This window comes from Danio rerio, chromosome 3, assembly GCF_049306965.1.
Source record: "Danio rerio strain Tuebingen ecotype United States chromosome 3, GRCz12tu, whole genome shotgun sequence".
NCBI classification, from domain to species: Eukaryota; Metazoa; Chordata; class Actinopteri; order Cypriniformes; family Danionidae; genus Danio; species Danio rerio.
In genome coordinates this window covers 14067920-14081978 of record NC_133178.1, presented here as the reverse complement: position 1 = coordinate 14081978, position 14059 = coordinate 14067920, and the positions used below count along the sequence as shown (strand labels likewise).

Genomic DNA, 14059 nt, shown 5'->3' with positions numbered 1-14059 from the left:
TTTGAGACTTTAGTATGAATAAAACTGTCATTATTATTTGATAAAGCTGAAGTGCAAATGAAAAATCATGACGTAACACACGAGGAGAGTTTAAAAATTTATTTTTTATACATTTTTTTTATTTTTTTTGTTCTTTTTTTAACCATTTATTATTTGCTTATTTAATAAGGGGGGTTTGAGGACAAAGGGAGAGGTCACTGTATTTTTTATAAAAATGTCCCTCATTCTTTCCATTTTTGTTTTGTCTTGCACACTCACTCGTTTCGTCGTTCTGCTTTTAGACACTGCGTGTCTCCGTCCACTCAAATTAAAAATTACGAAGAAAAAAAAACCCTAAATAAAACCAGAACATTCAGTCTTGCCAGAGGTAAAAGCGAAATCTTTTTGTCCTCGTTGGTGAAGCAGATGGAGATTATGTACATATGCGGTCACACAGAAGGTCCAGATGGGGGCGCTCTCTCTTTCTCTCCCTCTCAGTCTGTCTGTCAGTTTCCAGAAGGGTGATATGGAATCTGCTGGGGATTGTGAGCCTGCACTGGCACTGAGCACAGAACAAAAACACAAATGATCAAAGTCAGAAGGTAAAACACAATGAACCATAAATGCTGTGGCACATTCCTGTATACAGTAGTCAACATTTAAAGAGGATCAAAAATCTTTCATCAAAGTTGTCCTAAAGCCAGGCCCGACTCCTGCTTTTGAAGGTAACATTCCAGGTGGACCAGAATACATGAAATTTTTTTTTTTTTTTTTTTAAAGAAATGTGTGGTCAGTGCACTAACAAAGAGAACAAATCCAGTACAGATTCAGGCTTGTCCAATATTTCTGAACATGTAATAAATTAAAATAAAAATATCAATACAAATCAATTCAATAAATCAAAATAAATGAATAACAAATATATATATATTAAATAAATATAAATAAATAATTCAATAAATAAAAGTAATAAATAAAATAATATAAAAATATAAAAATGAAAAAAAAAAAATAAAATAAAAAGAACAAATATAACTGAAATAATATAAATAATTCAATAGATAAAAACAAATAATAAAACAATAAAAAATAAATGTAATAATAATGTAATAAAATCAATAAAAACAAATATAAAAGAAAAATATAATTCAACAAATACAAAATTTAATAAAATAAATAAATCAAACAAATGCATAAAATAAATAAACTAAATTAATAAAATAAATAAATAAATTTAAAAAATCTAGAAAATAAATGAAATAAATACATATAAATAAATAAATAAAAACAAATATATAAATGAAAAAGTACAAATAAAAATGATAAATAAAAAAAATCAATAAAGTAAAAAAAACATTAAAAATGAAAAACAAAATTCAATAAATGCAAATAAAAATATTTAAATAAATAAAAATCAATAACAAATAAAAACTAAAATCATACAAATATATAAATGAAATAAATAAAAATTAATTCAATAAACATACATAATTCAGAAAAATAAATCAAATAAAAATGAGATCAATAAAAATAAAATAAATATTTAAATGAAATAAAATAAAAATTAACTAAATACAAAAAAAATTAAATGAATAAATATTAATTTGATGTTAAAATAAATCAAAATGATCTTTTCATTAGTAAAATATTGACTTATTATTTCAAATGCTCTCCATCATTTTGATAGAAAAGTAAACAACCAAGTAAATATTGTGTGTGTTTGTGCAGCATTTTGACAAGTGCTCTGGATGTTGAGCACAGAAATCAGTGCGCTACACAGAATTAAGTTCTCTTTTGTCTAATGATGCTTAAATTATAAAGATTTTTAGTAAGCCAGGCTTATTTGCAATCTTCATTAAAAGCACGTTTCCAAAGAACACATTCAGATTTTATGCTAACTTTTCATAATCATAAAAATGGTAAATATTTTAATTCTTGTTGGTGTGGGCCAAACCCTGGCCACCCTGTAAAGCCGAGCCTGCCGAAAAGGATTGAACAACATTCCCCTCTTGACTTTGGACAATTTTGAAAACTTTTTTTGATCCACTTCAAATGTTGACTACAGTATATATATATTTGTATGTTAATTGTGACTGTCTTTTTTTCTTACTTCTGGAAGCTCTAAAAGAGTTGTTGTTGTTGGCTTTGGAAAAATTCAACTTTTAAATGAAAAAAAAAAAAAAAAAAGATTGTTTTGATTAAACTGCATCAAACGTCACATGACCAGATCAGTTCACATATCTTTTAGCTAGCACATCTAAATCTAAGAGGTGTTATAAAGTAGTAGGGGTGTAACAGATCACAGTTGATCCCTGATTCGTATGGATCACAATCCATGGTTCGAAACACACAACCCGCGGATTAATACATTTATTTACTGGTAGATTAATTCTAAATCTGTAACAATCACAGAGACATCGCCTCTCACATCATTCAAATCACTTGTATGAAAGCATTTAGGCTTTCCTGTAAATATATAATGACAACGGAAGAAGTTGTGGTAGATTATTTGGAATGTGATGCGTTTCTTAGGTTATTAAAGGCGTTTTCTGTCACTACTTGTTTAGCCTGCATTAATGCATTCAGTGTAAGCGGCACGATTAATCATTAAAAGATCGAGATCTCAACACCCACGCAACATAAATTATAAATGACGGTGCTTTGCATATGTTTATTATTCCTTTGAATCGCTGCTTTGAAATCTGTGTTCGAAAAATGCAACAATCAAGAAAGAGATTCAGTCTTTAGTTTACAAACAGTCAAATAACACAGAAGTACTGGGAGAACAGTTTATAGTTCAGATATAACCACTGATGTGTATGATAAAGACTAAAATCGTCATCATATCAGACCTCCTAGTTTTTTGCGATTCCGCGATCGCTCAATCCAACGCAATATAAACAAAAAGTTGCACATTTTTGCAATCCTGCAAAATTCTTCATTTAAATGCAAAATAAACACAGAAAAATTATCTTATAAAACATCCAATTCCAAACCATTTAATCAAATTTTATTTAAGTTTGCAATTTAGTGTTTTACATGACTTCTAGACGTTGCATATGCAATGCACCTGATGTATTTGAGTGTCTCTTGAGAAAAGACATCTCACACGCACCCTCGCAATCATTACATTCCATGAAAGTGAGGAGAAATGTTTTGCAAAATTGTCTGCACATTTCTGGCAATTACCACCACAAAATCTGTGATTTTTTTTAAAACCGCAAAAAAAAAAAAAAAAAAAAAAAAAAAAAAAAAAAAAAAAAAGTCATATGCGTTTAACTTAGCTCAAAAATGAAAGTTGTAGGGAGCAGTTAACACTATTCAACCAATAGGTGGCGACAACCAGCCATCAAAAATATGCCACTGAATAATTCTTTAAAAATTACACATCTAGCAATGAGTTTTATTAGTGAAAATGAGACTTAAAGTAAATATGGGTTGTCCAGATTATAATGTTAGATTTCAACATTTAGTGTTATCAGCCACATTAGAGTGACTGATTTTTTTTCATTTATTTTTATTTTGCTGATCATTTCTTTACTTTATTCTTATTAAAATTACAGGTTCTATGTTCTGTTTGTTAAACCAAAAGTGTGTTGCAAAAAAAATAAATAAAAAATGGTCCTATCCGTGACTAAAAAAACCATAGTGTGGTGCAAACCGTGAGATTTGTGATCCGTTACACCTCTATAAAGTATGTACATGTAGAATAAAAGCTAATTTAAATAAACATAGTAGCAAAGAAGCTGGTGTTTTAGGGAGGTCTGAGGAGCAAAAGACACACATTTAACCATTTTTGGATAACACTGGGTGAAATATAAAATCTGTTTAGTATGCTTTGATGTAGCAGAGCCAAACGAAATCAGAACTTTAAGGTTAGAAACAGTTTGACATCATCTCCGTTGGTGGTCTTTGGTGCAGGACTCACCCTGAGGTCCTAGGTAGGTGAAGTGCTGGTGGGCCCCCTGCTGTGGTGGCGGGCCGTGTTGAGGGCCAGAACCCTGCTGAGGGGCAGCATGAAGCAGCATCACTGGCGGAGGACCGTGGCCTCCTGTGTGATGTGGACCCGACAGAGCACCGGGAACATGAGCCTGAAACAACAACACAACGAAAACATTACAGAAATTGTCAGGGGGAAATAAATACATACAAAAAATAAGTATATTTTTAAAATATATTAAAAATAATAATAATAATAATTCTAAATAGTTTTTTTTTAAATGCAAAAGAAAAAAAAACATGTATAGAACTGTAAAATTACCGGCCACTTTATTAGGTACACCTGTCCACCTGCTTGTGAACGCACATTTCTAATCAGCCAATGACATGACAGCAACTAAATGCATTTAGGCATGTAGACATGGTCAAGACAATCTGCTGCAGTTCAATCCGAGCATCAGAATGGGAAAGCAAGGTGATTTAAGTGACTTTGAATGTGGCATGGTTGTTGGTGCCAGACAGGCTGGTCGGAGCATTTCAGAAACTGCTGCTATACTGGGATTTTTACGCACAAACATCTCTAGGGTTTAAAGAGAATGGTCCGAAAAAAAAGGGGGAGACAATATTTGGCATCAACAACATGACAGCATGGATCCAACCTGCCTTGTATCAGCAGTTCAGGCTGGTGGTGGTGTAATGGTGTGGGGTAGAGATGTGCGGATCAGCTGAAATGTCACCCGATTCCGCGGCTTCATACTAATCATCCTTCTGCCGGTACATATAGTTTTATCTAATATATGTATCCGCACCTGATTGTTGCTTTAATAATTTAATTCTTTGTTTTAGGCATGATATGTCGCTGTCAGGGCTGGAGCAAACTGGGCCGGAGCAAACTGAACTGGAGCTCTAGGCAAGAGATGATCATGGCGCCCTCATATCGAAAGCAAAAACGAGAGAAGGGGGTGTGAATGCGCGTACAACAGCGAGGACCAGGGCGGTGGGGGTATTGTTGCGGACACCGCCCTCTCTATTCTGCCGCCCTGGGTCGCCTCTATGGACACGCCAGCTCTGTGTGGATATTAACAGCAGATTCAGTGACCTTTAACCTGAGCATCTCTAATAGTAAAATAATATGTTAATTGTAAACGTTTTTAAATGAACATTTATTTATAAAAACAAAAGTTTGTCTTTAGACAACATTCTTCATTTTAAAATAGATACAGAAAGTACAAATAAGACATTTCAGCTTTAACAGATCTCATCTTCCCATTCTGCAAAGCCCACTCTCTGCTTTTTTCGCTGGTCCACTGCCATGTGCACCCGCAATTAATCATAATGTATTTTTATTACCCAACCAACCCGCGGATTATCCGCAGTGCCCACGGATATAACCACCATCAGCGCATCACTAGTGTGGGGGATATTTTCTTGGAACACTTTGGCCCCATTAGTACCAATTGAGTACTAACTTGATCTGGTGCATGCCTTCTATATAATTTGTATTTTCAACAACTCCTATTATTTTATCTAGAATAATTGGGTACTAATTTAAACAACCTGTGCCCAACCCCTATTTTGTCTTAGTTTTTATTTTATATATTTTTTTGTATTTTTCTAGTTCTTTTTTTTATTGAACAATATTTTTATGCGCATCTTATGCATACGTCTTCTGAGGCACAAGACATTTATAAAATAAAGATTCTCACAGCTTTTTCCACCACAGCAAATCCTGTTTTACTATTGACATTTGGCTCCAGTTAAGCAGGAAGTGATGAATTTGTTCTCTGACTTGGATGAAAACTCACGACTTTTATGCAATATTCCTGTTTTGCGCATGAAGTTAATTCACATCTTTGGATGGAAACATAGCAATTATTATTATGATAATAAATCAAAATTAAAATATTGTAAGATTATAATAACCCTAAACAGAATAAAAAAAAAACATTAAATAAAATCTACATAAAACAATAAATACAGAAAAAAAAGTGAAATATTAAACAAATGAAAAATTTGATAGACTGAATGTTTGCAGTCTCAAAGAACACATCTAACTTCTGTATGAATTTTGAAATAGGATTATATCTATTAACTTAAAGGTCCCATGAAGTGCTATAAAATGTGCATTTTAATTTCATGCTTGATGTAATTTCAACTGAAAATAAAAAGAGTGTGGGTCATAGTAAAGCTCCTCCCCTTTTTAAATAACAGCCAATAGCGTTTTGTTTTCATCACAGCTCTGTCAGTGAGATTGCTTGAGCTCAAGTGCAAATGAAAAGCAAATAAGCAAATTAAAGGGGGCGGGAAGTGTCATATACTAGAGAGCATTTGATTGGTCAAGACTTGATAAGAAACTTAAGTATGAGACGACGTAAAAAAAAAAAAAAATTGATCCATTTAGTGTAACGTGACAAACTGTAAGCTTTGAATGTTTAAATCAGTCTCTAAACACAAATCTGGTCACTATTTTAGAGCACACTGGCTTATAGATATCCTTAAAACTAACAAACTAAAACTAGCATCTACATTTTGGTATTTTAATTTCACATCTTAATTTGCAATAAAAAAAACATTTTGAACAACAATATTGTGCAAAAAAAAAAAAAGAAAGAAAAGGAACAAACATTTACATTTTGAGAAGACATGCACAGTTGAGAAATGTATGTAGTGTGTGACCTGTGTGAGCTGTCCCAGAGAGGAGTAAGGATGCGGCAGTGGCTGGTGTCCCGGCAGACTGTAGCCCTGAAGGGAGTAAGAGGCCTGTGGAGAGCTGTGTCCTGGAGGAAGGTTAGGAGGGGTCGGGGCTGACAGCGGCCCAGAGTGATACAAAGACTGAGGCTGAGGACCAGACTGACCAGACTGGAGGATAAAAAAACAACAACACAATGACAACACATTACAATTACTGGCAACACATCAACATTTACATGTTTTAACTTAGTTGCTGATATCATTAGGGATGCACCGAGAAAAGTTTTGGACAAAGTGAAAAGTCTGGATACCAAAATTCCTTGCAATTAATAATTTTAACAAATATAGCAATTATAAGTTATACAAAATAAGTCATTTTGTATGACTTTCAAAAATTCAAGTCATTTTTTTAAATTACTACAAAACAAGATAAGGGATTAAGCTGTAATATTCAAGCTATCCCGGCTTAATTTAACCTGGACTCCTTATTCATTGCAATTAACCTTATTCATTGCAGCTAGCCTGATCCAGGCTAAGATCAATTCTAGTAAATTATCAGCTTGTATTGATGTCAAAGCTACTAAAAATTAAAATGTTATTTAGTCACTTTAAATTCTTGGCCATTTACTTATAATTTCAATGCAAATTTTTCGTAAAGTATATGCATGTTCAAAAGTATTAGCAATATCTATCTATCTATCTATCTATCTATCTATCTATCTATCTATCTATCTATCTATCTATCTATCTATCTATCTATCTATCTATCTGAAAGAAAAAAGAAAGATTAAAGTGTAGACAGATGATTAAATATTTTTTGCTTAAAAATCCAGAACTGTAGATTTCAATCACGATTCTGTAGAAGTAAAATAAAGGTTAATATGAGTAGGTTATTATTATTGTATTTCTCAAAACCATGGTAAAACAACATTATCTGTAGGTCTATTGTTGATTAAAATGCTAAATTTAGTATAGACTTTAAATAGTGGACTTGAACAGACTATAAATATGTCCTGGTTGTTAATTCACAGTAATCACATCTATTCATAATTCTGAAGTTGAATTATTATGTTAGAGACATATGCTTGACATTAATAAGAATGTCAATAACTCAATTTTGACAAAAGACAGAACCTTTTAATTCTAAAGTGACAATTTGTCATTATCAGATTCCCTTTTTGCATTACATTCAACATTATATAGATTAGAGCAGATAAACTGACACAGTAAACATTTATTTTTATGCACAACACTGTGTAAGCTATGAAAGAAATAACATATCAAAATGTTTTGTTGTAATCATAACTTTAAAATGAGATATGATCTTTTAAATGATGTGCGTGCTGGTTTCACTTTTACTGCCAAATGTGGTTCATGTCATGGCTGCAGTCATTATAAGAAAATAAAATAAAAACACACGAAAAAAATATTTACCACGCGGCTCCCAAACAATCACTCTGTTATACAATTTAAACGTTATTTACAACTTTATTAATGTTATTCACAGCCTATGCAGGTTTTGTTTACAAAAGTAGACCTAATTGGCGGGCACACATGCATCCTCACAGTAAAAAAATAGTGCGTCAGCTCAAGTGTGATTTCGCTGCTGGGAATAAGTCCTTACATTAAGGCAGAAATTACATTTCTGGGTGAATTATACCTTATATGTACAGTATGTGACACTTTTAATGCCATGGAGGAGGAGTCCATGTCGCAGAGCAATGTTTATAAAACAATGTGAAGACTTTACGCTTCTCTCCTGACCTTGAAAATATAATTGTAATATAATTGTAGAAAAGCAGATAATGTGTAGAGTCGAATCGAGATCTATTTTCGATTAATCGTGCAGCCTTAAAACGGTTATAAAAAAGTATAAATATTAAAATGTAAATGGGTAAGTTGGCTAATAATCTTCATGATACATTTCCTGAACGTCCAAGGGTCACATTTGAGACCAAGGATGCGCCCGAAACCGCCTACTACTTAGAAGGTAATGCATTTAAATTTAAATGCACTACTCGGCCATTAAAAAAAGTGCGTTCGATACAGTATGCGAGTAGTATGAATGGAATTTGGACGCACTACATCCGCCATGAGCGCGTAACCTTCCCTCGTGAGTTGTGTCGCTTTGCTCCCATTCATAAATTTTCTCGCTGGGCATCATGTCATAGCAAAGCGTGCATGGGATGCACACTTCAGAATCTTGCTGGTAGTAGAATTGAATGAATTCAGACATACTACATGGCTCGCATAAGCCTCTGGAGCAAATTAATGGGATTTCTCAGATCAACTTTCAACTCATTACCTGACTGGCTCACATCAGGTTTTATCCACATCTGCATCATTAAATCTGTGCTCTATCCTATGGTCTGTTTTAAAATGCTGTAAACCTGCACTTATCCCGACTATCTAAACCAGGCTTGACATAGCCTCACATGCTGCATTAACAAATGTGCAGTCATGATATGCTGATCAAACTAGGTCAAACTTCGCTTTTCTGTTATCCTGCATTCTTATTCTGGCAGAGAGCTATTGCACAGAATTAAGCAGACGGATGTACCTGTCCCGGGCTGGGAGCGGGGTGTTGAGGGGGCGGCTGGCTGCCTGTAGGGGTGCTGGAGGGCTGAGGATGAATGGAGCCCGAGTGATGAGAGAATGACTGCGGAGCTGGAGGACAAAGACAAAAACAAAGATCACTTTACTAGTTAAAAATACAAAATCATAATCATATTAGGCCTTGGTAAAAGATCGAGTTAATGGTTTAAAAGTATTGGATTCTTAAAATCTAGAGAAGCTTTCAGGATCAATCAATATTCTGTATTTCACGGGGTCTCCAAGAGCGAGGTGAGAGCTCATCAGGGGCAGGGTGATATTAAGTCCCAATCCCAAGTTTTGTACCCCTACCCCATGGCCCTTAAAACAGAGTGTGATGGGGAAGGGCTTCAAAATTTACTTTTAAGAAATGGGATACCTGCACACGTCATCATATGTCATCGCTATCTCTTGCTTCATATTAGATCTGACGATCGTGACTGCTGTAATTAATTTAGTTGTGTTATTTTTTGGTGTTTATCCTCAGGAATTCACTGAAGGCATATATAATGTTGTCATAATGATCTAATGTGGCAATAAGCTCATAATACTGTGCATTCACACAGTGGCCATATTCATCTATGTGAAGACACGAAAACAACATTAACATTATAGCAGACACTGTAAAAAGCTCATTCCCAGCCACTAGACTTTTCTGACCGGGTATTAGAGTGTCATCGAGTGTCAAAATGTTTTGGGACTTCTGTACAGAAGTTATTATTAGGGATTATAGATTGCGAAATTTACCGGTTTTTATGTTAGCGTTTTTGCTGGTAAAACACATGCGCAGATAAGAATGTGTTAAAAAATGTTTGTTTGTTGTAAAAATTCGGAATGAATGACAAAAATGTGGATCTCCTTACTTCCGGGTGTAACTATCCTGCCGCTCTGGCTGGTCAGGGCTCGAAACTGACCTTTTTGCTTGGTAGCACCGGTGCTCCTAACTTAAAAAATGTAGGCGCATCAGCCAAAATTTAGTCGCACCCACCAATTATGAGCACCGTTACTACAGGTTTTATACAAACATATTTATTGTATTTGAAATCAACACTAATCAAACTAACAAGTAAAAAAATTTATACATGTATGCAAGTGTGAGGAAAATATGTCTCAACAAAATACCGTTATCACAAGAAAATAAACTTTTATAACAGAACTGAGTGAGCAAAAGATACACGGAGCGCTCACCGGCCCTGCACACACTGCTTGAATGAATCTGTTAACGGTATGACTGTGCTGTTCTCACAAGTGCTGTCTGATATTGCACTGATGCTTTTGACATATACTGTACCTTATTATATGCATACATGTTAATAGCAATACCGTTTTTTTCATGAGTAGCGATATTAATTTACTCAGTGTGAGCCCGTTTGCAATGGTGTAGTCTACGTGGTGTTAAATTTGACATATAGCTGCCCCTTGCACGGCGGACAGCATCTGACGATTATATGAAGGATTAAACAGAAGCTCTCGTGCTAGATGTGGCAAACAGTTACCTGAAAACTCCATCCCACAGACTTTTCTTAGCAGACTTGAAGCCAATGGAAGTCTTCTACTCTTGGTAAAGTGTAGATGGTGGATTAACATTCAGCACATGATCACTAGTAAGATGTGTCATTATTTGTAACTAGATGGTTTCTAACACTAAATCTGTCAGTGTTATCTTCATTCTCATCTTCAGCGCTTTACAATTTTTCGCGGTAGTAGCTCTCTCTGTCATCCGAAGCCAGAAGGCGCTGAGTGATTGACAGCTGATATTAACCAATCATTCGCGTTCAGTGCTAGAGCAGTGGTGGGCCAATAAAAAGAGCCCGAAGGCGGGGCAAGCATTACGGACTTGGATTTGTTTACTGCAGCAAGTTGACATGACAACTGTTTTAAACCATTCCTGAGCGCAGCGTTTCGCGTTTCAAGTGCAAACAAAGAGCTTAGAGATGAATTTTGAGTAAATGTCTCCCGAATCTGTGCATGTGGTGAACATTTTGCAGTAAAAACTGGTCGCGCACAACAATTTTAAGCACTCGCAGAAATGCTCCCAAATATATTTTAAGGTCGCATAGATAACATTTTGGGCGCATATGCAACCAAAATGGTCGCAATTTCGAGCCCTGCTGGTGTATTCTGGGAAATCTCCTCACCACTTAAGTTTCGAGTGTGGTGCTGAAAAATCTTTGTTCGAAGGGCTATCTCTCCCTTTCCCTTAGCCCTTCGGCTTCATGCTAAAATGAATTGGGAAGGGCTAAGGGGTAAAATTGGGATTGGGCCTTAATCAGGTCAACAAATTGATTTTTGTGTAAAATAAATAAAAACAAATATTGTCCCATCCTAAACCACACAGCAATGGGAAGCTATTTATTTAGCTTTCATGGAATGTATAAATATAAAGATCAAATTTAACACTGGTTTTGTGGTTCAGGGTCAAATATATATACATATATAAAATAAAAATTAAAAAAATCTTACCATACATCCCCTGTTGAGGAGCTGATGGCCCTTCAGTCTGACCTGGGTACTGGGGGCCTGGAGGTCCCAGAGCCTGTGGGTGTCCTCCAGATCCAAGCATCCGTGGTCCACCCTGGAGCATTGAGTATACCTGACACAAAGAACAGCAGTTCAGGGTGTTTTTCATTAAAAAATAAATAAACAAATAATAAAAAAAGGTATTGATTTTATGCAAATGTAGAAGCTCATACTTGGTGTCCAGGGTAGTGGGGCATTGCTGGGATGACCTGGTTGTACTGCAGATAAGAGGGAGGGTAAGGAGACGCCACTAGAGGAGGTCCTGCTGCTGATGCAGCCTGGATCATAGGGGGCGCTGAAGAGCTGTGGTCTGGACGAGGAGTTACCACAGAACCTATAAGACAGGTCGAGGGCATAAGGCATTGACTATTACAATAAAATGAATAAGTTTCAACAATAATATAATAATAATCATCATTCTTTTTTTCAACTTAGTGCCTTTATTAATCTGAGGTCACCACAGCAGAATGAACCACAAACTTATCCAGCATATGTTTTGAGCAGCGAACGCCCTTGCAGCTGCAACCCATCATTGGGAAAATAATAATAATAATTATTATTATTATTATTATAAACAACCCATCACCCTTTTTACTGTTGCTGCTGTTATTTTATTATTATTATCATTATTATTATAAAAAAAAAAAAAAAAACCAAACAAACACATTTTACACTTTAAAGGGACTAAGCAGAAAAGAAAATGAATGAATGAATATAATTATTATATTTTTAGGATTTATTTATTTTCCATTTTCGCCTTTATTATCATTGGACATACATTAGATATTGACAGTCGGAGTCTGGATGCGATGTGTCGGCATACCACTCACTAGCATATTGGTGACGACACTACCATAATTATTGTTATTATTATTATTCATGTTAAATAGGACTTTCAGCACTTTAAAAGTTGCCATTAACATTAATAATACAAATAATATAAAACAAAAACAAAAAAATGGTTGCAACAATATTAGTACAATCAATAATGAAGTGTAAACGTAAAGATTACCTTTTGTTCTTGGGTACTTCCCTTGACTAACAGCGGTCATATACGAATATGGGATCTGAGGCTACACACACACCAAAAAAACAAAAACAAAAAAATTCAATCAATATTATATACAATACCATACATATACATGCACACGCATATATATATAAATAAAACACACACATAGGGTTGGGCGATGGCAAAAAAATGTATCAAATTTTTTTTTCATATCAGTCGATATCGATAATTGTCACAATAAGTCAAAACTTTATATCTATCAATTTTACAGGATTTTTAGCATGCCAATCACTTTGTGCAGCTGATATTTAACACATTGTGAAATGTTTTAGCTGTCTGACAATACAAATAATCAACAAAAGAACAATCTTAATTCAGCATTTACTGTTCAAGTTTAACTACCAAAGACATTACCTACAAGTTATTGGATATTATTGCTCAACATCGAAATAAATAAAATAAAACAGATTTGGAACAAGTAAAAGGTGAGTTATGCCTAGTTCACACTAAAGGATTTTAAGCCTGATTTGAGCCCGATTTGGAAGTTAACGAGCTCGCCGACAGATCGGGCTGTGATCGGGAAGAAATCTGCGGGTGCTCGGCGCTCTTTATGTGTGAACTACTGAACAACGCATCAACGAGGCTCGCTGACGCGTCGCCGACACCTCGCAGACGGAAATCCAACATTCAGCATGCTAAATATTCCAGAGCAGTCGGCTGACTCAATCCCACGTGTGGTCAGATGTAGTGACGAGCTGCAGCCAATGAGAGAGCATATCAGCATGGGCCGCGTGCCTGTGTGTTCAGGAGCTCAGCAGAAACATCTGTGATTGGTCAGAATGGGCATCAGTGCACTCGCTTCATTCTGCGTTAGCACAGACATGAGAGGAGGATATATTAACAGTGGAACTATAATTCTGTAACTATTAGAATTACCATACTGCTCATTCTGACCGTTCTCATATAAAACGCCAAATTGTCACAACATATTTACATTCAAAGCTATTATTGAGATATTAAAATTAAGCTTTGAATGTCTGGCATCATATTTAATGACACCATTACCCTAAAAATATCATCTTTTTTTTGGTAATACAGCCTATAAATATGTAGTTAAGATACTAAAACACTTAAAGGTCTTGGCTTTCATTTTTACTTTCAAACAGGAGCTATTTAACAGCACAGAATATGCTGTTTTTAAAGATATCTAAAGTAAATTGATGTTTTTGCCATCAGAAAGTTTTGTTTATGTTAGCAGGAAGTTGCCAGGCAAGAAAATGCACACATATTTAAAGTCACAGTGAAAAGTATCAGACATGCATGCAG

At 34.9% G+C, this 14059-nt stretch overlaps 1 protein-coding gene and 1 long non-coding RNA gene across 6 annotated transcripts in view; one reads left to right on the top strand and one right to left on the bottom strand.

Moving 5' to 3' along the window:
• The window catches only part of LOC137490042 (uncharacterized), an 846477-nt gene that overhangs the window by 557912 nt on the left and 274506 nt on the right, over positions 1-14059 (top strand). The window lies entirely within an intron of this gene.
• The window catches only part of atxn2l (ataxin 2-like), a 31031-nt gene continuing 17056 nt past the window's right edge, over positions 85-14059 (bottom strand). For 3 of the 5 annotated variants that reach the window (NM_212684.2, XM_068215868.2, XM_005163800.6), the window contains 7 exon segments: positions 85-541; positions 3908-4070; positions 6595-6777; positions 9170-9276; positions 11665-11794; positions 11895-12055; positions 12734-12794. In NM_212684.2, coding sequence (NP_997849.2) covers positions 486-541; positions 3908-4070; positions 6595-6777; positions 9170-9276; positions 11665-11794; positions 11895-12055; positions 12734-12794 — 861 coding nt within the window. In that variant the 3' untranslated portion in view covers positions 85-485. 5 annotated transcript variants of the gene reach the window in all.